The sequence below is a fragment of the Pelodiscus sinensis genome, chromosome 22 (assembly GCF_049634645.1).
Source record: "Pelodiscus sinensis isolate JC-2024 chromosome 22, ASM4963464v1, whole genome shotgun sequence".
NCBI lineage: Eukaryota > Metazoa > Chordata > Testudines > Trionychidae > Pelodiscus > Pelodiscus sinensis.
Genome location: NC_134732.1, coordinates 14,683,597 through 14,711,436, shown reverse-complemented (window position 1 = coordinate 14,711,436; position 27,840 = coordinate 14,683,597). Strand labels below are relative to the sequence as shown.

The 27,840-nt window shown below is 42.9% G+C and overlaps 1 protein-coding gene across 8 annotated transcripts in view; it reads left to right on the top strand.

Moving 5' to 3' along the window:
- Positions 1-769: 769 nt before the first annotated feature.
- RAPGEF1 (Rap guanine nucleotide exchange factor 1) overlaps positions 770-27,840 on the top strand; it is a 151,797-nt gene continuing 124,726 nt past the window's right edge. For 2 of the 8 annotated variants that reach the window (XM_075905548.1, XM_075905547.1), the window contains exon 1: positions 770-999. In XM_075905548.1, the coding sequence (XP_075761663.1) occupies positions 975-999 (25 nt within the window). In that variant the 5' untranslated portion in view covers positions 770-974. The remainder of the gene's footprint in view (positions 1,000-27,840) is intronic. The other 6 variants (XM_075905549.1, XM_075905550.1, XM_075905551.1 and 3 more) reach the window with 6 other exon arrangements.

Genomic DNA, 27,840 nt, shown 5'->3' with positions numbered 1-27,840 from the left:
TGAGGGAGGAAGAGCTGGGGCCAGGGTGGCCTCGGCCCCAGGCTCTTCCTGGTGGCCGGGGGGAGAGCAGGTCCGGGCCTGGCTTTGTCTGAACACCCTGGCAGCTGAAGGGAGCAAACTAGGCCAGCTGCAGCCTGGGCTGGGACCAAGCCCCGCAACAGCTGATGGGGGGAGAGCTGGGGCTGGGCTGGCCTGGCTTGTGGGGTCACAGCAGCAGGAGTGGGGAGCCAGGGTTGCCTGCCCCCAGAGAGGGGGGTTGGTGAGCACAGCGAGCAGGGGGCACCGCCCCCTTGTATCTTTTAAAATAAATTATATCTCACTTTTCAGAATGGTCTCTGCCCAACCCCATAGAGGGTGTAATTCAACCTAGTCCTGTTAGTTGGAGAGAAAAGGCGGAAAACGTGAAGTGACCACAACCCAAAGGCTCAGAAAATGAGAGGTCCATAAAAAGAACCCGTTTGTTTAAACTCGCCTACATTTTGAAGGCTTGCCTCAGGATTTTCCAGTGAGTGGGTGGTTTGGGGGTGTCTCTACGGGGGGTTAATTCCCTCCCCCACCTGTTGTCACAGGGTCTGTCCCTGGGATTTGTGCCTCCTGGGTGGCAGAAGGCCTTTTGCTGCAGTTGATGCCTGGTTCTCCAGGGGTCTCCCTGCAGGTTAATGCCCCTGGCCAAGGTACAGGAGCGCTCCTTTAGGCTGCAGTGCCGGGGGCTGGCGGTAGGGGGCGCTGTGGCCCCGGCGCTGCGCGAGCGGGCCGCCTCGCCGCCTCTTGCAGGCCCGGCGCGGGGGGGTGGTGGCTGCGCCGCCGCCGCGGAGCCTACAGGCCGCCGCAGTGTCTCTGCCGGATCGAGCCCGGCCGGCAGCAGCAGGAGGCGGCGGCGGCGCGGAGCAGGGCGCCCCGGCCGCTCCCTCCTGCTGGGCTGGGCCTCAGCCCTGGGGTCGGAGCCCGGCCCCGGCCCCCGGCGCGGCCCCGACATGTCCGGCAAGATCGAGAAAGCAGGTGAGCGCAGGGGAGGCCGGGGCCGCGGCGCGGGAGGCCGGGCGAGCCGGCCGCTTCCCCCCCTGCCCAGCCGGGCCGCTTCCAGCGGGCCCGGGGGTCGCTGCTCCCCCCCCCCGCCGGCCAGGCTCGGGGCCCAGAGCCCGCCTGAGGCGGCCCCACGGGAGGGGAAGGAGCCGGGCATGGGGGACCCTCGTGAGGGGAGCCTGGGAGTGACTGAGGTGAAGGGGAGTAGGGCGGGCAGGAGCCGTGCCGGGGCTGGGGGGCTGGTGTTCCTGCAGGGGAAGCCTCCTGTCAGGAGTCAGAGCCCGCTGCGCTCAGCCCCGCTTGCCGGCTGGGGATGAAACGCAGACCCCCCCCAGGCGGCTCCCCTCCCTCTGCGGCTCCCCGGCGAGCTGCACCGTCTGCCTCTTCTGCGTGTCGGTCCCCTGGCGGAATCACCCGAGTGATGGGATAGAAATGTAGCCCTGTTAGTCTGGGGTAGCTGAAGCAAAATGCAGGACAATGTAGCACTTTAAAGACTAACAAGATGGTTTATTAGGTGATGAGCTTTCGTGGGCCAGACCCACTTCCTCAGATCAAAAGTGATGTGTGTCTCTGGGAGCACCCCCCTGGCCAGACATTCCCTTCTCTCTGGGGCTCCGTTCTGTGCTGTCCCAGATATACCCGCCTGAGACGGATGAGGCTGTCAGGGACATGTCCTAACTGTGTCCTTAAACATTTCTCTGTGTCTCGCTGTTGTTTTGCACACCCTGGCGCTTTTACAGTCATTTGAATGTAACCGTCGGTGAAGCGCTGGCCCTGTGAAGTATGTGGCCTACACATGATGGTTAATTGTTAGTCACTCAACTTTTCTGTTGTTGGCAAGGAGATGAGAAAAGAGGAGTCTGTAGGCAAATTTCAGAGTCAGCTTGCTCATTTTTTCCTCTCCGCTTTGCATAGCTCTGGAGTCAGGCTCGGGTGATTTCTGCGGTTAGGAAGATGCTTTCTGCCTTGTTCTGAACTTGGATGCATAATTGAAAAACTCCATGCATCTGGGGAAGTGTATTTGGGCATAAGCTTTTATAGGTAAAAACAACATCTCATTGTCTTTAAGATGCCATAGGAATCTTTGTTGTAATTGAAAAATACTTACACACAAAATCTCTGTACTCCTGGAAATCATGTCAGGTTCTCAGTTATCATTTGAGATGGCTGAATGCCCTCTGCCTTTCCATGTAGTGTAAGTGGTATATTTAAAGATTCAATTAGTGTTTTGCAATTAAACAGTGCATTTATTTAGTTTAATTATGCTGCATTTAATTAGCAAGAAAAATCAGTGTTGAGTTTTTTCTTTATAAGGAATAGCTAAATAGTTTCATGTAAATAAGGTACAAGTGTGTGAGTGAGAGAGAGAGAGAGAGAGAGAGAGAGAGAGAAGTATAATCTTCACCTTCAGTAGTCTTTGGCTAGGCATTACCCTTTTAACAAAAGAGCGAAAGTTGGTGGCAGTGATTTCAGTTTTTGATCATTCAAATTCATTTTGTTCTTGTTTTGGAGCTGTCTTGTTTCAGAATACGTTTTCGTGTGAAATGGTTTTGGAGTGGCCCCAAGGAATCAGTGAATTTAATTGCCTGCTAGCCAGCTTTTAATACAGTATATAGGGTTGGAGAGATGCCTCAATTCTAAGTTTCTGTCTGACTAGTGTGCATCGCATCATAGAACAAATGTGATTCCAGAAATACCATATGTTAATCCATGCATGATTTCCCTGTGACTTCTTCCCTAGCATCACAGCAAAATGCTACATTCTGGGATTCTGCATATGCTTATTAGTGTATTGGTGATGTTCATCTCAGGTTAACTAGGTAAGATTTGAAAGTGTTAGCGCACACAGCTGTGAGGCTGGTTCCAAAGGAATTGGCACGTGCTTATACCAGTGGTGAATTTGACTCATGATCTTCATAAATATTGATAGTAACATAGGCAGCAGTAACTACAGTTGTATAAGCAAATGATCCCATTTTGTTTACTCGTGTGCAGTAAATTACTGCACTGTCAGAATAATTACTGTAACTCAACAGCAACAAAAGTAGCAAGAGGAGTTCATACAAGAGAGATGAATCTGTCTGCAGAGAGCAGCAAGTGCAGTGCTGCTCAATAAATAGAGAGGCTAACCATATTGTACCAAATGCAGATGCCAGGCAAGCATTAAGCCTTACCTGGCAATGTGCTGAGCATCCATTGAAGAGCCTAGAGCATCTTGCAGGATCCTGGCCCTGCACAAGTACTGTAAAATGTGAAATAGCAAGAATGCAGTGGGTGAAGCCTTCATGCGGAAGCATTCAGGAGATTTTAGCAGACATGTAAACTTGGTAAGGAAGACCATAATTCTGAAATTGTCCTCCTGGTTCAACTGTTTATAGTTCCACTTCTCCAAGGAAAAAATCTTTGATAGAAAATCCACTTCTAAGTCAAATCAGGAGACTTAGAGGCCAGCCACTTCAATATTGTATATTCATGGTGGAGAGGGTACACATCATCAATGTAGAGCTTAATTAATAGTGTAACTTAATAAACATAGTCTGTGACATTGCAGTAGGGTAGGGATAAAATTTCTCTCCGAAGTGTACAATAGCAAAGGTGCTGACTTTCTCTGCAGCCAGGGGACTTGACACACACTCCCGCCAGTCCCTGTCCCTGCCTTCACATCATCCCTTCCCCCAAGACCCTGCCCTATCTCTTCCTGTCCCAGTCCTGTCCTCACCCTGCTTCCATTCCACCCCTTCCCCCAAACTCTTCCTCCTCCCCCACCCTTCTGGGATTTCCTGAAGGTCATAAATCAGCTGTTTCTGGCAATCCAGAAGCACTGGGAGGGCAGAGAAGAAGTAAATCAGTGGGTCCACCAGTGGGCAAGAGGCACAGAGGTTGTGTGTGTGGGGGGGGGGAGGGGGGAAGACCTTTCCTCATGAATGCTCCAGCCCTGGAGCACCTACAGAGTCAGCACCTATGACAGCAGATAAATGTATACTGAACCATATAGCTGGTTAAGGCCTGCACTTCATGGTAGACATTCTTATGAGAATGCCAATACATGATAGATCCATTTACATTGCAAATTAAATATGAAGTTGCCAGATAAGGAGTGGTACTGGATATCTTCAAAGCTGGCTTTGGCTTTGGCTTTGAATGACTTTCTAACTATCCATACTGAGTGGAAGGGAGAGAACATATGTCCAGTCTGGCTGGGAAAAAAGAAGATTATCTTACCTTTGGGCGTAAGTGGGGGTCCATCTTATTTCTAAGATAAGAGGACGTTATCTATCCCAGAAACCATTAAACTGTAGCTTGTTGTCTGCATTTAATAAAAACTAATAAGAAACAATAATAGATAACTGCCATCCTGTTGGCCAAGGAAGAGTGGACAAGTTTCCCTCTGGAGTTTGTCAGTACCACTAGTTAATGAAACCAGGTCACTAGAGCAATTCAGAGCACTGCCTTGGAGCCAAGGGGAGCTGTGGGAAGCTGCAAATGACAAAACAGAGCCAATAGGAGATGGGAGGCTCTGTGGCTGCGGTGCTAGTAAGTAAACGAACCGGCACGGCCAGTTAACATGTTTCTCAAAGTGGTTTCATGCACCACTTTGAGAAATATTGCCTTAGGTCTCCAAGACTTCCTTAAAGCAAATCCTCTGTGTTCTCCATTTCAAATAAGAAAATACACATTAGACAACTGTTCTCTTCCTTTTTCCAGTTGTGTGTTTGCAGCTTTTAACCTTGACTTTCAGTAAATAGTTACAGTAATTCCAGGGTTACTTTAGTTTTTGTTCGTATGGAGTCTGTTGCAAATGTGCCAAATGTAGCACCACAATCCCAGACTCTAGGCTAGGCTACTTCACCCCATTGCTCCAGTCAGTATTGCAATCTTGACATAAAAATCAGAATAAGGTTGCTGTGAAAGAGCTGAGAGAGCCTGCAGACTCTGCTTGATTTGTTTATTACCATGGATGAATTCATGAACTTATTTATCTGGCAGATCACAGACTCCAGGGAGCTGAATTATCTGGAATCCTTCAAATCTCAGAGGAAAAAAAAGAGCAGTAAGATAGTCAAACCTTGGCCTAGAAATCAAAAATTCTGTGAACAAGGTCTGTGTGATGGGTTCTCTATTAGAAAACATGGGTTTCAATAGTTTGAATGAAACTTTATGCCAGGTTACTGTTATCTTCCGTGCATTCTTGAATTCTTAACCTTAACTTTGTTTAGGAAGCTCTTTAATACCCTCTATACATTTGTCTTTTTCAGAAGCATGTTGTTGGGATATAGGGACAAATTGTGTTATCTGAGGGCATGAAAACTTTAGCTCAGCACTGACTGCAGGTATTTTTTTACAGAAGACTAAGTCATCAAACATCCCTGTCTTCAGCTTTTATATCTATAAGAAGTTCAGTAAAGATGTAAAATCTCCTGGTTTTTAACCCGTTTAACCTGAGCATAAATGTTCACAGGAAATCCTAAGATAACCTTTCTTATGGGAACTAAATAAAAAGACATAACACAATGCAACTGGCATGAATTTAAACATCCTGATTAGAACTTATTGTTCAGCCAGAGTCTTTCACATTGAATTATGCCATTTTGAATCATGCATATTTGAATGGTGGAGTATTGAGATTAAATTTCCCGGTACATTACATTTTGCCTACTAGATCATTTGAAAAGTGAATTCATAACTAACAAATATTCTTCTGCCTTTAATCATCTTTTCATCATTCTGTCAATCTGGAAATCATCCCATCTTGACTCTTTGTTTTCATGTCTGTATAATCTTTCACATTGCATTGAATTGTATTTCGATGGATTTAGTGGGCAGATGTTTCTCTCTCTTTGTATCATTCTACCTAATTCCCAGATATCAAGGAAGATTTTCAAGTTAGTTAGAAATTCTGCATTTGACCAACTATGATATATCAGGTGAATCTGGGCACCACTGAGAGGGTCAAATCAGGATGAATTACTCAGAACTAGGGCTGCTTACAACCCAAGACTGGGGTTCACTTTTATAAGACCCCAAAACAGTCACACACAGCACTTCCATTGCCACCCTAGCCAGCAAACAGTTTCACAAGCAAAACCCCTCAGACGCCTCAGCATCCCTTATGCCACAACCTGCACCACACTTGACACAAGTGAATGGTTATAAAACCCACTCTCACCAATTCTGAACAGATTCTCCCAATCCCAAAGGACCAGCTGCAGTCCCAGGTCAATTTATACCTCAGATCTTACCCAAAAGAGCATGCTGTGCCAGTCCTTTAGAATCTCACATCTAATTGTTAGCGGGAATACATTACATACATCAGTCACCAAATTCTTGATACAGGCTTAGCAGAGATATAACAAACTTCTAGCGTAAAAGTCTCTGGTACACATCCTATGGTAGGATGGGTCAACAGGTCCTTTCTGGCTTCTGTCCATGACAAGGATGCTTCTGGAATCAGGAACAGGATTGAAGACAAGATGGAGACACCCTCGTGATACTTTTATAATCTTGCCCGTGCAGAGTGAAAACCCATTCTTCTTCTGGGTGCTAGTGCCTTCCAAAATGGGCTGATCACATGACCCACAAACCAGTTTCTGTTCTTTTAAGGCAAGGAGCCATGATGTCCTCAGGTGTGTTCTTCTCAGGCAAGTGTGCTTCTGAAGTGTTAATTGGTAGTACTTAAGAGCCATTGTCCATGCAGCATTGAGCAACTGTCCCTCCCAGTAGAAAATGTGTAAAATATAAATACAAAGCCTATATTCATAACGCCATACACACAGATTGTACAAGTGCACGAGTAGCCTTGACAGAGTCAGCATAGCATAAGCTTTCATTTGACACATCACATGGTCCACTTCATTCCAGATTTGGGGCAAACACACACATCTGCCTACTCATATTAAAACCCAATAACATGACACCAACATAATGCCCATTTTCCAGATTATTACTTGGTTTGCAAGCCACTAATCTTCTGGTGAAATATCTTGATGTGGAAACTGGAGATTATCTCTCTCCACTGCCTTGTATGGACTCCATCGTTAGAAAGGCCAATCAGTAGGTATCTTTCAGTAGTCACACTTTCAGCATCTCCTGCAATCTTCATAGAATTCCACTCCCATGCTGTCATACACATTTTACTGAAAAATAAGTTTGTGTTAAAAAGTCTTGCCTAGTTGTGTGTTGAGTCAAGATGGAGAGCTACGAAGCAAAGTCCATGACTTGACACTTCCCAGAGCTTGGTACAAAGAGGATTTCACATATTTAGAAGGTGTTGATGGGTGTTGAAAACAGCATGGCATCAAAATTACCCTATTAAAAAATGTAGACCGAGGGCTCACTGGAGCAAGAGTGAGATGTTCAGAATGATTAGAAGAAAGAAGTGGGAGGTGGAGAGGAGGGGGCAGAGGAGACAGCTGAAATCCAGTGGAATGCGAGGCAGCTGGATTGTGACTTAGTCAATTAAAAAATTGAAACCGGAAACAATTGCTAAATTTATTTTCTGGGTGTGGGCAATCGTTTTGTGTTCTCTGCCAAAGTGAGACTGAATTTCAGTGAATTCAAAAATATCTTTTAGTGTAGCCCCACAGGTTCCTGCAGTAGCTCTCTCTGGCTTGTATTCACCTCCTTCTGGCAAGCAGAATATGGAAAAGTTTTTACTTTTGATAAAGATCAAGAATATAGAACAAATCTGTGTCATCTAGGTTTACAGCCTCACTTGCAAAAATATTCCTCATTTATAAGAGACCTGTTATTTATCAACATTAGCTTGAGTTGTCACAATCTGCTGTATGAATGCAAGAAGCTTCATGTTTGCTCAGGAATAAAGCTTGTGGATATGCCATAGGTTTCCTTGTGGTTTCAGTTTTGCATTAAAAAGCTTTGAGCTGCAGTCGATACTTCCACCAGTCCACTAATGGCTACCTTGTCTATTGTTTTAGTAAGTGCACCTCGTGCTATTTCGGGCAGTCGTTCCCAACTGTCGGTCTGTGCTGGTGCCAATGAAGCTCTGGAGGCTGGGGCTAGGGTATGCCGCCCAGCACCTTCCCTCCCACCATGGCTTTTGAGAAAGGCGTGTTCTGCCCTGTGTCTCAGCCAACCAGTGCTGGACAGGGGTGGGGTCTCCTCCCGGATGCAGAAGAGCAGTTCACTGCGCAGCGGGAGAGCCACACAGAGCCTGGCACGGCAGCCTTAGAGCAACTGTGACCTGTTCTGCAGTGCAGGGTTGGATGAGGCGGGTGGGGATAGTGCTGGGGGGCTCTGGGGATAGGACTAACATTGGGAACTGGGAGGATTTTGTGGGGCAGAGGGTGCAGTGAGGCTCTGGAAACAGGGCTGGCACTGGAGGGTCTGGTGGTGGGGTGCTCTAAGGGGCTGGCACAGGCATATGGGATGGGGGGCTGGCACTGAGGGGAGTTGGGTGCAGGAGACTCTGGGATCAATGGCTGGCATTGGGGGTTGGTGGAGGGGTGGGGAGCTCTAGGAATTAGAGCTGCCACAGGAGGTCTCTGGGGATGGAATGTACTCCAACCCCCAGAGCTGCCATGAACAGCTGGTTCTAGCTCCAGCAGCCGCCCATCACGTGATGACTGCTGGAGCTGAAGTTGGCTTTTCGCAGTGGCTCTGGGAGTTGGGGCTTTTGGTGGACCAGAAACATTTTATTTGCATGTTTGAATAATGAATGTGCAAATAAAATGATGCCGGTCTGCCACAAGTTTGTGAATGGGTTTGCTGGTCTGGGGTCTAAAAAAGGTTGGGAACCACCATCCTAGTGTATTGGATCAACTTTGTATATGGAAGTTAGCAAAAGCCCTAAAGACTGAGGGGGAAAAATAACTTGCATTGTGTATTAACTCTTTAATGTGTAACATTTGCTTCTAAGCTGAGCATAACAGGGTTCAAAAAAGAACTAGATAAATTCATGGCAAATAGGTCCCTCAATAGCTGATTGCAAGGATAGACAGGGATGATGCCCTTAGCCTCTGTTTCCCAGAAGATGGGAATGAGTAACAAGCAATGGATCACTTGGGGGTATGTCTAGACTACATGCCTCTGGCGACAGAGGCATGTAGATTAGGCTACCGGGCATAGGAAAATGAAGCAGTGATTTAAATAATCGCCGCTTCATTTAAATTTAAATGGCTGTCTCGCTGAGCTGATCAGCTGTTTGTCAGCTCAGCGCGCTAGTCTGGATGCTCTGCGGTTGACATCAAAGGCATTTGTCGACATCCCAGGTAAACCTCATCCCAGAAGGCATACCTGGGAGGTCGACAAATGCCTTTGATGTCGACCGCAGAGCGTCCAGACTACCGCGCTGAGCCGACAAACAGCTGATCGGCTCAGTGCGGCAGCCATTTAAATTTAAATGAAGCGGCGATTTAAATAATCGCCGCTTCATTTTCCTATGCTAGGTAGCCTCATCTACATGCCTCTGTCGTCAGAGGCATGTAGTCTAGACGTACCCTTGATTCCCTGTTCTGTTCATTCCCTCTGGGGCACCTGGCACTGGCCATTGTCAGAAGCCTGCATACTTGGCTAGATGGACCTTTGGTCTGACCTAGTATGACCGTCCTTATGAAAACCTGTATATAGAAATGTCAAAATGATTTTTTATCGATGATTTATAAACTGCTGAAAAATAAGGGCTTACAGAGAATCTCACAGCATCTTAACTGCAGCTGTGCTAATGATGGTGTTGCAGAACAGAGGTGAGTGTAAAATCTGATCCATTTTTTAATTTTGTTTTAAAGAAGCCCTTTATTCACAGCCAGAGAAATGTGTTTTATATTTTATTACCTGGCAGTAGGAATGACATCCGGTGGCTAATCCAACTGAATCCAAAGCACTCATTCCCTGTTCTTGTTCCAGTGGATGCATCCATGTTTCCCACTACTGCTATTGAAAGGTGGCAGCCAGAGCTAATTAAAACATCCTTGTACAACAATGAAGGTGAAATGATGAAGCACACATCACTGTTGTTCTCTTCCAGATAAAACACCAGAAACCATGCCATTTCCATGTACATGAGAATCTAATAAACTACACGTGATAGCCACAGGCAAGGTGACTTGATAGTCAACAGGGGAAAATGAAGGCTAACTTGCATAGTTAGGATAAATGCAAAGGTCCTACTTTGTTCCATTTCCCTCTACCCAATTACCCACAGAGTTTTTTCTGAAGCTGTTCCTCGTGTGTTTCAGCAATAGAAGATGCAGTGCTAATCTGTAAAGAAGTTAAATCCCATAGACTTCTTTATGTGCACTGTTGCCTGGTACTGAAATGAATCTTTTCATTTAAATAACCACTGTACTTTCCATGCCGACTTTGCATTAACTACAAAAAATCTCCACAGATGTGCAAGTGAAGGGATTTCTCAGCTTCTGAAACATCAGCAGCAACTGGTTCTCCTACTGAATGTACTTTAGTTCATGATTCATTTCTTTTATATTATCCTTTATCTTTTGACCATTGGCTCCTTTTGATTGTTTTACACCTGTCCTGTGACATTCAGACAATAAGGCCTTGTTTACAAAAAGTTATACTGCTTTAACTGTATTGATTCAGTTGGACCAGTACAACCTCCAAGTGTGAATACAGTTACTTATACTGGCTGTAGTTTATTCCTAAGCAGGAAGGGAAATAACTATAGTGGGATAAAGCATCTTTATACTAAGATAACTGTATCCATGTTGTTGTTTTTATTACTTGTATTACTGTAGCCCCAAGAGGACCTACTGTGCTGGTGCTGTATCGATTAGGGATGTAAAATCCTGTTTAATCAGTTAACCAGTTACACGTGTTTAACTGTTTAACCCCATAAACAGGGTGGGCTGCTCCACCCTGCCTGGGGCTGGAGCGGCTGCCTGCCTGCCTATGGTGTGGCATGGCAGGCCTGCTGGACTGAAGTGGTCCCCCACCTTGGGTGGGAGCTGCTCCAGTGGGCTGGAACACCCCCTGCCCATGGCCCAGGCGGTGGTGAGCTGCTCTGTCCTGGCCAGACCACCAGGTAGCTGTAACCAGTAAGCCATTCACATCCCTAGTATTGATATAACTTTCTGTACAAAACCGCACCATGACTAAAACACTTGTACCGGGAGAAAAAGCAATGCATAGACCAGTCCTAAGGTTTTCATGACAGGGTCTGTTGTTTCCTACCTTGTGTTGCATGGTGGCTAGCACAATGGGCTCCAGTTCTGATTAAGACCTCTGGGCAATAATGTAATACCATGAAGGGATTTCCCTAGTGCTTTAAGACGGCCTCTTCTCCCTTTTATCTTCATTAGGATTTTTTCTGAGGGCTCTCTTAGCTCCTATTTTGGTTAAATCAGGCCAGCTGGATTAGTGTCAGTAGTGAGTTTTCAGGCTCAAATCTGGTTGGTCTGTTCAGCTCAGGTTGCTCTTTTTACATCAATAAACAATACCATGATTCATCATTGAAACAATTACAGTATAGTTTGTGAGACATAATAACACTATTTGACTGTCATCCAAAAGTGGTGGCGTTGATACTCATAACCAGTATCTGTGTAGCTAAGATTCTAAGGTAGTATTACACAGTATCTGGTCTTGCACACCAGTTCCATCAGAGCCCACTGGCTTCGAAAAAAAAGTGTTTATGAAGGCACAAAACACATACTATTTATACTGTTTTCCATATTCAATATGATGGTCCTTCATTTTCCTCTCCATCCTGTTTCAAACATTGACTACTGCTATTGATGCTTCACTACTTTTTGAACTTAGAATCATAGACTCCTAGCACTGGAAGGGACCTTGAGAGGTGAAGTCCAGTCCCCTTCCCTCACGGCAGGACCAAGCTCCATCTAGATCAGCATTTCTTAAACAGTGTTCCATGGCGCACCGGTGTGCCACGAGGCAGTCGGAGGTGTGCCTGCAGAGAACAGAGTTCAAAATGGCTGCTCTTAAAGGGGCAAGTGACTTTTTTCCCCCCTCAATAACTTCCCCCAAACTTTTTGGTCAATAACTTTTCTCCGGTCTCTCCCCCCCCCCCCCCACCTTTTTTTCCTCATAAAAAAAATTGTTTGGTGTTCCTCGGTCTTAAAAAGGTTAAGAATCACTGATCTAGATCATCCTTGATAGATGTCTAACCTGCTCTTAAATATCTCCAGTGATGGAGATTCCACAGCCTCCCTAACTTCGTCTCAGGCAATGAAAATAATACTCTAATCAGCTTATAGTCAACTCCTCACTTTCTAGTTTCTGTATATTACAGGATCTTTTAACATTTGGGCTGGAAATATTGTAGGAAAATGTTATTTCTTTTTTAAAATATGAACAACTTAATTTCAGACACAATAAATGTAAAAAAAATTGACATTACTGTTCATGCTACTTTTTGTAAGATCTTGATTTTACAAAACCTAATTTTGGGGCATAAATTGTCCTGACTGTTCCATTTAATTTTTTTCTTCAGTTTAGTGCTGTTGCAGTGAAGCTGGTTAGATGTGCTGGGATGAATCGAGTGCACATTCTGTCAGGAGTTCATGCATCTTTATTTACATGTAAATATAGGTGTTCTGTGCCATCTGTTACAGATAAAATGGATGGATTTCTCTTGAAGTCAGAGAGAGTGTGTGTTCTATGAGAGGATATGTATATATTTGGTGTGGAGGCTAATATGGAAAAGACAATGATGGGACAAGAAGAAAGACTGGCCTTTTATTCTTGTGAATAATTTGGTGCTTGGGGGAAGGTGAGGGAAAAGTTACCATGATCTGATTGTTTTCATAGTTTGGATACCCAAGATATTCTCCCTTTCTCCATTGGTTTTTGTAAAAGGCTTCCTCTATTTCCTATGTCATGAACTTCATAAATAAATGAAATGTAGCACTTCAGAGGTAGAGCTTGTCGTACCTCGGTGTTGTCGTACCTCGGTACCTTCGGTGGTCTGGACTGTCAGTGTCAGCGTCGTCTGGTCAGGGTTGTCCTGGTGCGCTCCTGACAGGACCTCTACTCCGTTGTTAAACTTTTGGCTGCGTGCGTAACAATCGGTACTCCCTTTATCTAGAGTGTTAGACCCCGTGCACTTGGGTCAGTACAAGAGATCTCTGAGAGGCCCCGGAAACGACAGATGCAGGCAAGGTTTGAAATCAATCGAGCAGATTTATTGTCAAATGCGAAGCTCTACCAGTTGGTAACAGAGATCAGTACAATGTTACACCACTGGGCACTATGGCCCGCGTTGACAAGGTACCAACACCGGGCAGGCCTATTGCCATGTAACAGATATTAACAGCAGTTAGTCAAAGTTAAGCTACTGTGCACTCTGTAAGTTTAGGCAATGACACCTGCCGTTCAGGCGCCTAGTGCGCCCCCCCCCCAAGGTCGGCCAGAGAGCACCCTCTGCGGTGTCCTTTTATAGACAGGTACAAACAACTTACATAATTTCTTTACATACCAGGTTACCACCCTCTGTTGCCTAGTTACCACCCTTCACCTTATGGAAGGGGGGCTTACTTACTATCCTTCATGCTGTCAATTTCGACCCAGTCCTGAACCTAGGTCGGTATGTGCATTAGTTTTTAGGCAGTTTTTGTACCAAGACATTTCTTATTAAGATGTTCCATTACTCCCCTTTGGCTTACAGTCTGTACCCAGTGCCTCCCTGTGTCCTTCCATGCTGACCTAACTTACACAATCACACAGTTATCAATAGGGCCTCTTTCTTGGCTCCTGTTACTGAACCAAAGTCTTGCTCACTAGATTGCAGGCCTGTTGCTGTTTTCATGTTACATGCCTCTATTTAGGCCTGCTGACTCCATGTTACTGACCCTCAACTTACTACAGAGCTGTTATAACAGAAGTGAGAGAGAGGACCAGGGAATGCACAAGAATTTAAGAATTGGGGGAGGAGAAGAAATGACAGATATTAGATTATAAAGGAAGAACCAATATGATTTAACTGCAGCTTTTGCCTTTTACATTGGATGTAAAAAAGAAGAATAAAAACTTATTGAGAGTATGAGTCTGGATAGTGTAGAACAATGTTGTGAAATTTTCAGTTATTATAGAGACAAAAGAAGAAAAGGGTGAGTGAGAAAAAGGGGTCATCCTTTTACCTTGATGAGTCTGAATTTGCAGAAGAATAACCAGGAGCAGAAACCTCAGAAACCGGGGGGAAGAGGTTGAGTGACCTGTTGAGATGCTGAAGGAGCTGTTGGAAAGCTAAGAGAAACAAGAATTCATATAGTCACGAAAGCTGAAGGAAGTGAGAGAATCCTGGAGGATGAAAATGATCAGCTGAGTCAAAGACATCAGAGGGGAGCTCAAGGAAGATAACAAAGGGGAAGAGTAGGTCAGAAGTAGGTCACTGATCTTTTTCATGAGGGTGGTTTTTCTTTGGTGTGGAGACACAGAAAGTAGATTGCAAGGAATCTGAAAGAATGGGATTTTCACAGTTTGGAGCATGCTGCCTCAGGAACATTCTCCAATACTGACATACAAATTATCACTTTACTGCTGCCTGGCTACTTTACTCCTGAAGTACCAGTGCTGCGGTCTGAACATTGTATATAGTTTGTGCCTATAAAAAAAAAGTGCTCGTACACAATAGGGTTTCATCTTGAGAAAGCAATACTGTCCTCAGACAACGCATGAAGCCTTCTCATAGAGCAGATGAATTCTAAGTTCTCTATTGCATTGTAGTTCACTCAGGGCACATCTACACAGCAGGGCAAAAGTCGAATTAAGCTATGCAACTTAATCTGCATTAATTGCGTAGCTGAAATTGAAATAGCTTAATTCAGCTTTTGGTGCTGTCTACGCAGTAGGAAATCGAAGGAAGAACATTCTTCCTTCGACTTCCCTTACTCCTCGTAAAATGAGGGTTACAGAAGTCAGAGTAAGAAGACCTCCAGCTTGCCATTATTTTGAAATAATGAATTGCTGTGTAGATGCACTTTTTTTGCAGTAACATCAATTATTCCAAAATAACGCTGCTGTGTAGACATTCCCTCATACAGCTGCCCATCTTTAACATCATTCCTTGATGTTAAATCCATTCATGGCTATAGTTACCACTGTTCTTTGCTGGACCCAGTGTTTTCAGGTAGTGAATGGGGAAAGAATGGATGTGGACAAGAAACATATAATGGATGCTCAGAAAAGAGAGTGTAATAGTCTGTATCTGAACATTCATTGACACTAGTGTCATGAGAACTCTGACATACAATGTGTGGGAGAATCAGTTTTACAATGTTGCTTCATGTTATGTCAAATCTAGCAAAGCGATTTCAAATATTTTGGTATCTGACCTATATGTCAGAATATTTGCACCTATTTAAAATGTCAAAATGTCTCTCTTTGCCAGCTTTCTACTTGCATGTTTCTTTCACCTTTTTCTTTCCCTTTAACTGCCAAGGAGGATGGTCAGTTCAGCCTGAGTAGCCAGTCACTTTCAGCTGGGCACTGCAGAGTCCAGAAGCTCCTAGTGGTAGCCATCAGCTCTGCAGCTCTAGTTCTGAGGGCAAAAATGGAATTTTGTGCAAATTCTGCATTGTGTAGTGGTGCAGTATTCCCCCAGGAGTAAATTGTAAAGAGTAGTTTACCCTGAAAAGCCTAATATCAAACAGTATATAAAGGATTTGAATTTCTCCATTCTTGAGACATCTTTACATTTATTTTGTACATGTATGCAGAGGGTTACATTTGTATCTTGAGTTTGTTGTGTTCCTGTATTTCTGAAACATACAGAACACATGTAGCTTGTAAAGTTAGTGACTGGATGCTGCAATCTTGAATGTTTGTGAATGTAAAGTGCGTGGTCATAAAATTTGACCAGTATGCCCAATGTGTGGTTTTTACAGGTATTAACCTCTAGTTTGCATACGGTATCATCTTATTTGCTCATCTTATTCTAAATATTGCCTTCACATTGTGTGGCATAAATGGTGTTATTCCCCAGCCTTTTACGACTTTTTTCAGATGTCTTCTAATCTAGTGAACCATCCAGTCCCTGCTCTACAAGTGGTGTTAAAATAGCCTGAGGAATGTACTCCATATTTAGAAAGTTTCCTGGATATAACAAATGTCATCCAGTAAATGGCTTGGGGCAAGATCAGTATTTTAGCTCTGGGTTTATGGTGTTTTCCTACCATATCCATAAGAACAGCCGTACTGGGTCAGACCAAAGGTCCATCTAGCTCAGTATCCTGTCTACCAACAGTGGCCAGCACCAGGTGCCCCAGAGAGGGTGGACCGAAGACAATGGTCAAGCAATTTGTCTCCTGCCATCCCTCTCCAGCCTCTGACAAACAGAGGCCAAGGACACCATTTTATCCCCTGGCTAATAGTCTTTTATGGACCTAACCTCCATGAATTTATCCAGCTTCTCTTTAAACTCTGTTATAGTCCTAGCCTTCACAGCCTCCTTTGGCAAGGAGTTCCACAGGTTGACTACACGCTGTGTGAAGAAGAACTTTCTTTTATTAGTTTTAAACCTGCTACCCATTAATTTCATTTGGTGTCCTCTAGTTCTTCTATTATGGGAACTAATAAATAACGTTTCTTTATCAGCCCTCTCCACACCACTCATGATTTTATAGACCTCTATCATATCCCCCCTCAGTCTCCTCTTTTCTAAACTGAAAAGTCCCAGTCGCTTTAACCTCTCCTTTAACAGATGATACTGTTGTGTGAATCCTTTCAGTGTTCTTAAATGTGGACTTTAACTAGTACAGGTTGAACCGCTCTAGTCTGGCACCCTTGGGAACTGACTGGTGCCAAATCAGAGAATTTGCTGAACCACAGGAGGTTAATACTGTCTAGCAACATTACGAGCACTTCCGTAACTTACTGGGTTTGTAAAAGACATTTAGGTGTAAATTAGAGCTAAATAACAGGACAGAACACGGAGAGCCAGGATTGGTGGCTGTAAATACACTTTATGGAACTGTGGGAAACTTGGCCACAACCATGATAAGTGGACATCTGAAAAACTAAAATCATGCTGAACCATGGATGTTGTTGGACTAGAGAGGTTCAACCTATAGCACAATACTATTTGAAACATAAAACTCAGTCAAAGTGATGGCTGTGCCTTTTTATTGGTGTTACATGTACATTACACAAGTACACAAGTTTGTTATTTGGGCTATTTGGGCTATTTACATGGAAATTACATAAAGACTCCACCTTTTATTGCATGTTTTATCAATCTTAAGTTTTCACCTTTCTGAAAAAATGCATTGATAACAATGCCTATGGAAACCGGAGAACTCTTTTTTTTCCCCCCTAAGTATTTTAAGGGAATTTAAGTAAGCAAGCAGTGTTTAAAATGGATGCTCTATCAGAAATTCTCTTTTTTTTTTTAATTTGTCAGTTTCAAAATATTCAAACTGATATTTCCTCTTTAAAGAATCTCTGACTCCTCTTGGAAAACTTTCATCTTGTGTGTTCAGAGAGAGCCCTGTTTTGTTTTATCTTTTCCCCCTATGCTTTTATTTGTGAAAGCCTGGTCTAAGCATACAGCTATGCCAGTTTAACTAAAGGTGTCATTTTAATACTAGTTTAGTTAAAGTGATTCAGCTTTGCATAGATATTCTTAAATCAAGTGAAGCATGTTTTATATTGATTAGCCTGGCATTGGTAAATTCATAGGTGTGACATAAACCCCATCATAACCAGTTTAAACAAATACTGGAATGCCCACAAAGGGGTTGCACTGCTTTTACTGTAGCTGTTTTTCAAATTGGTGCAGTTTCTTTGTAGACACAAGCCCTAAGCCTGGGGCCTAAGGAGATCTGAATGAATACAGGGTGTTTTTTTGTTTTTGTTTTGTCACATTCTCCACATAAAGTTGTTCTTTTGTGGGCACACTTACACCAGTTTAAAATTGGTTCTATTGGTTTAGCCTGTGCCTTTTACATTTACTGACATAAAGTGAACTGATGTAAGAAAGGATTGATTCAACAGGGTCCAATTTAACAGGGTGTAGAATCCCATCTTTAGGCTATGGCCATGTTTACAAAGTTTATAGTGGCTCAGCTGCACTGTTGTAGCTGTGCCACTGCTAGTGTATATGTTCTAAGTCGATGGGAGACGTTCTCCTGCTGACATTGTGTGGCAATGTGTATACAGCCTTAGGCATACTGCTGCAACTTTGTTTGTACACCAGGTCTGATATATATCCTTTTTAAAATTTAATAATATACAGAGTCTTCAGTCTAAAAATTTCCAGACCCTGTCAGATTCCTAGAGTCATTGGAATTTTTCCTTCGGGTGACAGGTCATCAAATTCTCCTACAGCAGCAAAATTCCACACTTGAGGCTAGCAGCAATCCAACTGTGCAACAGATGGGCCTCTAGCAGAAACATTTTCAGAGAGATTGGGTCACATTTGAGATTCTCTGGAAATTTTCCAGTAATTTTTGTTTAGAAATGTCACAGAAGCCTAAATAAATAAAACAAATTGAGTATAAGTTAAGAAACAGTAGCTTACTGAGAACATGTGCTTAATAATACTTACAACAATTGAGGTGGAATATGTCAATAGTAGAGCAGTTGAGAACTGATGTATGACTATTAGTATGAGACTACCTTCGACTGTTGTGCCAAATCTTAAAGCTTTTGCTCAGGCAAAACTCCCATTAAGATCAGTGGGTGCTTTGGTGGCTAAAGCTTGTTGGGTTTGGCCAGTTATGTTTTCTTCTGACTTAAATTGGTTGAGTGAGAGAGACCTCTGTTTACCTGTATATTTCACTATCCAGCTGCAACACTTTTTTCCTTTGAAACATTTTCAATTACATTGGAAAGGAAAGCACATCTGAAATGAGTATTCAATATAGTTTCATTGAAACTGGCTTAAGTGGAGCTCAAATATAATATTGATTGGCACAGTAATAGAATAGAGTAAGTGGAGGTAGGAAATCTTTTGAGCTGTAATTTGAGAGGTTAGTCCTCATTAGTCATCTATTTCTATCCTATAGGATTGTAGGTGTAGGTTTTAATGATTCCTTGAAGCTGTGGTTTCCTACTAACATAGTAATAATTAGTTCAATATAAACAAGTTGATTTAGCAAACCACTGCTACGCACTTGTCTGGCAAAAACGGAACTGGTCAGGACATTCCTCTATTTCTGCCTCTCACAGTTTGGCTTGCATGATATTTCTCTTGGCACAAAGGAAAACATGATGATGCGTGAGGGTGGCGGCCACTGAAACTGGTGTTACCTGACTCTACAGGGAGAAAGTATTGAGAAGACCAAAAAGAATCCCAAACAAAACTGTTGTATGCAAATTGCTGCAGAGAGAGCAAAACAAAAACAAAACCAATAACAACAAACCTGTGGGTAGCAAAGTGTTCAATTAATGTCCTTGTGGTTATGGTTAGAATTTATACAAACAGTTATCTAAGTTGACACTAAGGAGAAACAAAATATCCTCCTCCATCAGGAAGGGATGATTCAGCATCAGAAGGAAAGGTGACTATACCACTGGCAAATAGTGTGTTTGTGTGTCATCTGTCTCATCCATCTCCCCCCTCCTCCCTGGTCAGCTGCAAGAGATTGGGGTATCTGCTGCAGTTAACACAGGGGTGAGTAATAATTTTTGATGTGGGGCCACTCCAAGTATTTGGAAAGTGGTCGTGGGCTGCACTTTTCCCTGATATTAATGGAGAAGATGTGGGATCTGGGATGGAGGTTGGGTGCAGAAGGGAGGTTGGGGTAAGAGATTGGGGTGCAGAAGGGAGTGCGGGGTCTGGGAGGGAGTTTGGGTGAAGGAGGCAGTTGTGACCTGACACACTGGACTGGGCTGCAGGGGCTTGGGTTGTGACCTAGGGTAGGGAATTGGTGTACAGGAGGGGGTGCAATGGTTTGGGTTGTGATCTGGGGCAGGGGATTGGAGTGCAGGAGTGGAGGGCAGAAGGTTGGGGAAGGGAGGGGTTGATGTGCCAGAGGCAGGCTCTGGCCAAGAGACTTACCAGCCAGCAGCCCAGCAGTTTTGCAGGCAGGCAAGGAGCCTGCCTCACCCCTGCACAGGCCCACAGGCTGTATTTTGTTCAGTCCTGAGTTAACATATACAGCTGAAGTATCTTGGGAAAACCTGCCAGGCCAATGTGCTTTTAACAGTTCTTTAAGAATGGGGTTTAAAAATCTTCAGTAGAATGTACAAGAAAATAAAAAGCACTTAGATGAATTTTTTGTCTTCTAATCTTGGTTAGATTTTGTCCTGAGCTACATCCTTGTTCACCAGACCTCAAATCTTAGGTATTTCATGGTAATACAATTTCCTTGGAGACAGCAAATATACAGTACGTAATATATATGTGCAAGTTTCTCTAAGCTTTCATTTCTCTGGAAGCCTGAAAAACACCAGGGCCTTGAGGATTAAAACCCATAGTCCTGATCAAAGACTGGCCTAGTATATCCTTGGCATAAGCCTTCCATATCTTAGTGGCTTTTTACTATTGCCTTGCCTTGCCCATGTTCACAGTAATAACCTGAATATTTATTTTATATTTCCTTCTGTCTGTTTGATGCTTCAAGAGAGTTGTTTGACAGCTGGACAGATTAGCATATCTACTAACTTTGAGGTTCTCTGGGAAAAGAGATGCATAATGGTAATAAAAACTATGTTTGAAAGCCATTGACCGCTAGTATGGATGTTTTAATACTGCTTGACTTGACATGATCCAAGATTACTAATGTTTGGTCACCCAGACCGTCAATTACGCTACTAAGTTTCAAAAAATTTCCTGCATCAAATGAAAGGTTGTGTTCCAGGAGAAACTAGCCTCTGTGCCCAAATTCTGTTAATATTATTGCTAAAAACAATAAATTCCTTGTGTTAAAAAAAAAAAAAAAAAAAAAAAAAGAAGATGTACATTAGAGTCTGGTACCCATGGAGAAAAACTGCAAATTGAGATTCATCCCTGGGCTTCCAGCATTCCTGTGGGTCCAGTATGTAAAGGTAACAAACCTGACCTTTATTTACCTTTATTTACTTTTTTTTATTAAATACTTCTCAAATTAGGTATGTGATGTCTGAAAGTTTTTTGACAGCCTAATCAACCAAGTTTCAGCCACCATTATAAGCACGTGAAGCTCTGATGAAATGCTAGTGCTCTGTGGTATAAATGTCATGGATTTGTTTTCCGCTTTAAACCAGACAAGTGAAGCTGTTTTGTGTTGGTACTGCACAGAAGGATCTTTGTTTTGGGGTGAGAACAAAGTGTTAAACTCCTACTTCACCTCTTCCCCACACATCCTCATACTGAGGCCATCTGCTAAATTCCTGGCTACTGATGTGTCTGCAGTTGCAGTTTGTTAGCTGGTGCTGCTGTGAAGAAGAGCCTGTGACTGCAGCAAGATTTTCATACCCCATTTGTCAATACTGTCAGACTGAAACAAATTAAATCTGATAAAGAAGTTTCTGTTCTTTACAAATGTACACAGTGCGGTTTCCTGTGCTCCTTCTCCTACTGTTTTATTATTCCATGTCCACTGGCGGGTATTTGTGACTGTGCTGTTGACTGGGACAAGAAGGCAAGGTGCTACTCTACTAGCTAGGGAAATAGAAGGCAGACCTATCTGTCTTATCTCCCTGTCTGTCAAAACTGTTATAGGGCATGATGGTCAGACTTAAAATCTTTGTGCTTCCCAAGGATTTTTAACCAGTTAGAGTTGTGAATTCCTCTCTAAGCTGAAGAATCCCTGGAAAATCAACCCATGTCATGGGTGAAAAAGATGATTTTGGTCAGAGCTTCCATGTGTTTGCTTGGCTGAAGAAATACAGTTGAGGGTTTTAACATTTTTATTATTTTTGCAAAGTCCTCAACATTGAAAATGAGAGACTAGTTTGGAATCATCACATTGCTGTGTTTACTCATAGGCTTGCAATACATGTCTTGGCCCTTGAGCCTAACGGGGGAGGCAGTTTGCCTGCCTGGATTTTTTTTTAGTGATAATTACATCTCATTGTGAAATCCCTACAGAGGGGGAATGTCTACTCTGTGAGATGGGAATGCTAAGGATTTATATGTTTATACACAGTCTGGGTGAGTGAATGAAACTAACACCTTTCATAGCCAGTGAGTGGTTCACAGACAGTGTTTTCCAAGGTGAAGCAGGGTTATGGCAGAAAGATGAGAGAGAAGGGGAAAGACTTGCAATGGTTGGCAATTTGACTCACTTGACCACATGCTTCATGCATGTTTGTGGCAGATACATTTACAGAATTGTAGTCATGATTGTGTGACCGAACAGTTTTGTTTCAGAATGCCAGTCACCTTCTGTATTTTTGGGAAATATTGATGTCCTATTCCTTCTTTCTGTCATGTTTTCTAACATTTATCCATCTTGCTTTGTATGATCATAGGGTGAAAAATTATCTGCACAGTAGTTTGTGAGGCATTCTCCCCACCCCCTTTGAATTAATGACCAATAGATATTAAGGAAATATGCATTGCACAATCCCTATTGTTGATGCTCTGCATTGACATAAAGTAAGACGTACATGGATGCAATTTAATTTGGCAGCATATTAAAGTAAACAGCACTAATATAAACCCTGCCTTGTATAAGTGCAGCTTCTCTACTTTTGGTGATTGGTGTACTCCTGTGTGGAAGACAAGGGCACATGCTATGGCTTTTAACCAGGCTATATATTTATTAGTCAAATTATATCCAAGGTTCACATCCAGGGAACAGTCTACACCAGTGCAGTGACTCTCACCCCACTGATGCTTTGCAAAATTCTTGAGAGCTCCTGTCAACACACTAGAAAAGTCTCTGGGCACCTCTGCTTGCCCACTAACATTTCTCTCCTTTTTGAGGGTTGAGGACCTTAACTGCCTCCCACCACCACCAAGCCAGCATGAATATTAAGTGCACAGGAGGGGCAGATCCCCTGGAATAGTGCCCCAGCCCCTGGATTTGCATTTACATCCAGAGGGTTAGACATGGTGCCCCAATCTCATAAGGAGATGCCTTTGGGATGCCTTTTTGGATTTGAAGCCTAAATCAGCAAGTTCCTGCATGGGGCACTTGCCACAAAGTGGTGCCAGCATAGCCTATGCCATGTGGGCTACTTAGTTCAGCCAATACTAAAATCATCCTTGAACAAATTGGCTCCTAAATCAGACAGATGCTGCCTCATGGTAGTACAATTTATCTACATTAGGTGTTTGTAGATACACTGATGTCAATAGACAGGGCTCTCCTGAAAGAGCTTCAGTCAAATGAACCTGAGGGTCTAATCCTACAAGGTGCTGAGCACCATCAGTTCTCACTAGCTTCACTAACAGCTGAGGATGCTTTTCTGGGTTGAATTTTAATTAGTGACACTATAGGTCCCCTGTTTTGAGATTAAAATGGATTCACAGATAATCCCAAACTGAATCATTTCATACTTAAAAAGATTAATTTTGTGTGGTTTTGAAGTGAAGGGATAATAGCATCTTAAAAATATGCTTCCCTGAGAAATGTTTACTTACTGTTTTTACATGTTACACCTAAGTTTTCTAGAGCTGATGGAGAATAGAGGGAAGTATATTTTTGCTTAATGTATTTGACAGCACTTTGTGTATAGTCATTCCCATCTTCCCCCTGTATAGTGAGTCATTTTCCTCTGTTTTATGTGATCTTTTACACAGCTCCATGGGAGAAATAAACATTCCAAAAATAGGAAACTGAGTGTAAAACAACAGCAATTGGCAGAAGGGCACAAGATTAGATACAGTGTCTGAAATGAATTTTTTTTAAATGACTAGCATTAAGTTGACTGCTCCATTTAACTAGTCTTCCATCTGTGCACAAATATCAACACACAAGTGTTTGCTTACATTTGGCTGTGTGGTCAGCAAAGAGCAAGACCAAAATTTAGAAAGGAATTGTTGAGGAATGCATGAGCAAGCTCACATCCATCATTTTGTGTAACAGCAGCTTATAAAATAACCAGTGTGACTGTGTCCTTAGAAATGCTTTTGTATTGTATCTATCTGTTGACTCACATTCGTCACAACACTTCTAATAATACTTCAGTCCTGTATTATAATGTGTATTACTGAAAAGAGTCTTTTGTTAGGATGGGTAAATCAACCAATGAAATTAAAACAATAATGTTGGTACTGATTTCTGTCCTACTGTGGCTGCATTGTAAACTGTACTGGTGTACAAGAAGGCCTTTGTGTACAGGGACTTGCAAAACATTTGGATTCAATGTAAAATCAGCCTTGAGAGTTTCACAACTGTCCACAGCTGGTAGACAGTTTTTATTGCATGCTACTTAGCAGTTGCAACCAAACCTTTAAAAATGGTCTGCAGCAATTGTTTTATTTTTATAAAATGCTAGAATTTTTCTCTTTATAAAACATCAGATGGGTAAAAGGAAGAGATTAGAGCGGAGGAATTTTTCTCATGTGAGTTTGTGGCAGGGTGGAGAAGGAAATTTTCTTTGAGTCCGGTATTCTTAATTTGGAACAATATCCACACCAGGCCCACAGCTGTAGGATATTTTTTGCCCTGGGAACTAGTATAAAATGTATTCCCTTTCAGCTATTTCTTTTTCAGCTGTAGAGGGTGTAACCATTGTTTTAAGGGTGTGTAATTTGGCAGACGACCAGTTTATATCTTAAAAACCTATCAGAAATTGTTTAGAGTTTGATTTCCGAATTCTCTTCTGCACTGAACTATGTAGATTATTTTTAAGCGGGGAAGCTACTCACTAATTCCAACAGTTACCAAACAGATGTTTGTTATGAGTAAACCATATAAAAAAAATCTCGGGAAAGCCTTAATATCAATAGGAAATGATACCTCCTTGGCTGACCAGCAACAAAGTATGGTTACATTTTAAAATTCTACACAGTGGATAAAATAACATGATATTCCTTTCTCTGCTTTTTAACTTAAACTAATGGTAGCATTTTTTATAAAACTTGGAAACATACAGTCAGCTGAGGCAAATATGTTTTTTTTACCCAGAAATTTAGCTCTTTTTAAATGAAAAAAAGTTTCTAGTCCTTATGGTTGCAAAGAAAATCTCCTGAGGCAGGGGTGGGCAGTAATTTTTGATGTGGGGTCACTCCAAGATTCTGGAAAGTGGTCAAGGGCCGCACTTTTTTATGTAGGGGATGCAGGGTCAGTGACGGAGGTTGGGGTATAGAAAGGAGCTCAGGGTAAGGGGCTAGGATGCAGGGGAGAGTGTGGGGTCTGAGAAAGAGAATGAGTGAAGGAAGGGTTGTGACCTGGGGCAGGAATTAGGATGCAGGATCCAGAAGGAGGGAATGGGTGCAGGAGAGGATTCTGGCCCAGGAAAGAAGTGCAGGAGGGGGTCAGTTTCTGCACTGCTTCCACTCCCAGCACAAATTTTCAGCTCCCATTGGACGCTTTCTGGCCATTAAGAGCTGAGACATTGTTTTGGGAGTGGGAACAGTGTGTGACACTCCCCTCACTGCATGCAGTGCTGAGAGCCATACCGAGCAGCCAGCCACATTGAGTGGCATGGAACTGTTCTTTGCTGCAGTGCTGGGCAATGAGCCAGATTAAAAGGAGTATCAGGCTGTATCTGGCCTGTGAGCCATATCTTGCCCATGCCATCCTAAGGGATTGTTTACACTGAAGCCTAGTCTACACAAGCACCCATTTTGGCAATAAAACCTGGAGAGCATTCACATTAAGGATGTGAAAGTTTAACCGGCTATCCGGTAAGCCTCACCCTTTACATGTGAGGCTTAATGGTTAAGGTTAACCAGTGTGAGTGGAACAGCTCCCCACCTGCCATGGGCAGAGGACTGCTCCAGCCCCCCGAAAGACTGGGGGGCCTGCCATGGGCAGGGAAAAATAGGTGCATACAATGAAAATAGTTTCACTTATGCTAAGTGTATTCAGGTACACAATGTAATACTTTCCTAAATGTGCTTTTGAGTTATTTCCACCTTGCAGTTCTGTACAGTTGTGGAGGATTGTTTTTACCCTGGTATTGCTTACTCCCTATCTTCTTCAGAATCATGGAATGATTTTCCCATTTTTGTAAATCACACCTTAGCGCTTGCCTTCTCTCTTTGTTAATTTAAGGCTTTTTCTGATACAGTGTGTAAAGGATGCTGATTAAGAACTTGCACCAGGTGGTTATAAATGCAGATATGTTTTGTAGTCCAAGTGAAATGCTTATTTAAAGACCCAGATTCAGTTTTCTTTGCATCCTGATTCAAGAACTTAACTGTCTGAATCAGTAAAATACTACTGCTTACCACTTATGTAGAATATTCCTTTTGAGAACACTGTGCAAAGATTTATTCCACCCTATTCTGCATGCTGGAAAGAGCTGGCTCTTTAAAACGAGAATTAAAATAGACTGTGGGTAAAAGTTCTGCCCTTGTTTTGTTCACTTTTATTGATTTTATGACACAACTTGTTACTTTAGTTGAGTGGTGTCTGCTTCTCTTACAAACTGTTCCATGCATTTCAGTTCATAAAATGGAGATATGTATCCTACAAAGGAGTTGTGAGGTTCTTAATTCATGATAGTAAAGTACTTGAGATGAACAGATGGGAACTGTAAAAATGCCAATTAGACTAAATGGTAGTACAGCCGCTCCCTGACTTACGAACACACCAACTTATGACCAACCTCCCATTAATCCCATTATAATATTTTCAAGTTGAGAACAATGTATGTCAAGTTTTTCGAACAGCGCGAGCAGCATTTAAGGGTATTTCCGAATTTACGACAAAATCAAGTTTCGACAGAGGGTTCGGAACGTAACCCATTCGTAAGTCAGGGACTGCCTGTAGTTTCTGCCTGTCCAGTAGAAGTCTGCCCTCTCTGTCTGTCTGTCTGTCTCTCTCTCTCTCTCTCTCTCTCTCTCTCTCTTTCTCTCTCTTGGGCACAGCACCAGGGTTGCAGCCAACAAGTGAGTGGGTTAAAATGGCCTTATCTAAGATAGTTATGGCAGCCTCTTCTTACTGTGCTATTGGCAGCAGCACTGCCCAAAATCTCTGCAGAAGTGCATCTTGTGTCCCTACTCCCAGTATATCCTCTTGGCCAGAGTGTCAGAGGAGGTCCTTGGAAGGTAGCTGTACAGCCATCTTCTGCATTTCCTGTACCAGGTCATCCTTTTATAGGCCTTTCAAAGTCCTTTTACGCCAAACTAGTTTTTCTACCTGGCATAAAGGGATTGGAACAGTGGTGAGGATGTCATCTAAAATTAACATTCTGAGTTGATTAATATTCAGAATAAGGCCTGATTTGGTCTGGTGACCTGAAATGGCAGCTGGCTCCAGCAAGCAGACAAGGTATCTGAGCTTTTAGCTATCACCTTTGAAAAGTCTTGGAAGTTGTCACAAATATAGTGCCCATCTATAAAAAGGAAATAAGAATAACCCAGGAAACTACAGACCAGTCAGTTTAACTTCTGTGCCAGGGAAGATAATGGAGCAAATAATTAAGGAATTCATCTGCAAACACCTGGAAGATAATGAGGAGATAGGTAACAGCCAGCATGGATTTGTAAATGACAAAATGTCAGACCAATCTCCTAGCTTTCTTTGATAGGATAACGAGTCTTGTGGATAAGGAAGAAGGGGTGAATGTGATATACCTAGACTTTAGTAAAGCATTTGATGTGGTCTTGCATGATCTTATCAGTAAACTAGGGAAATACAACCTAGATGGGGCTCCTGTAAGGAGGGTGCATAACTGGCTGGATAACCATTCTCAGAGAGTAGTTATTAGTGATCCACAGTCATGCTTCAAGGGCATAACAAGGTGGGGGCAAGGGTCTGTTTTGGGACTGGGTCTGTCAATATCTTCATCAACCATTTAGATATTGGCATAAAGTTTATTAAGTTTGCAGATGATACC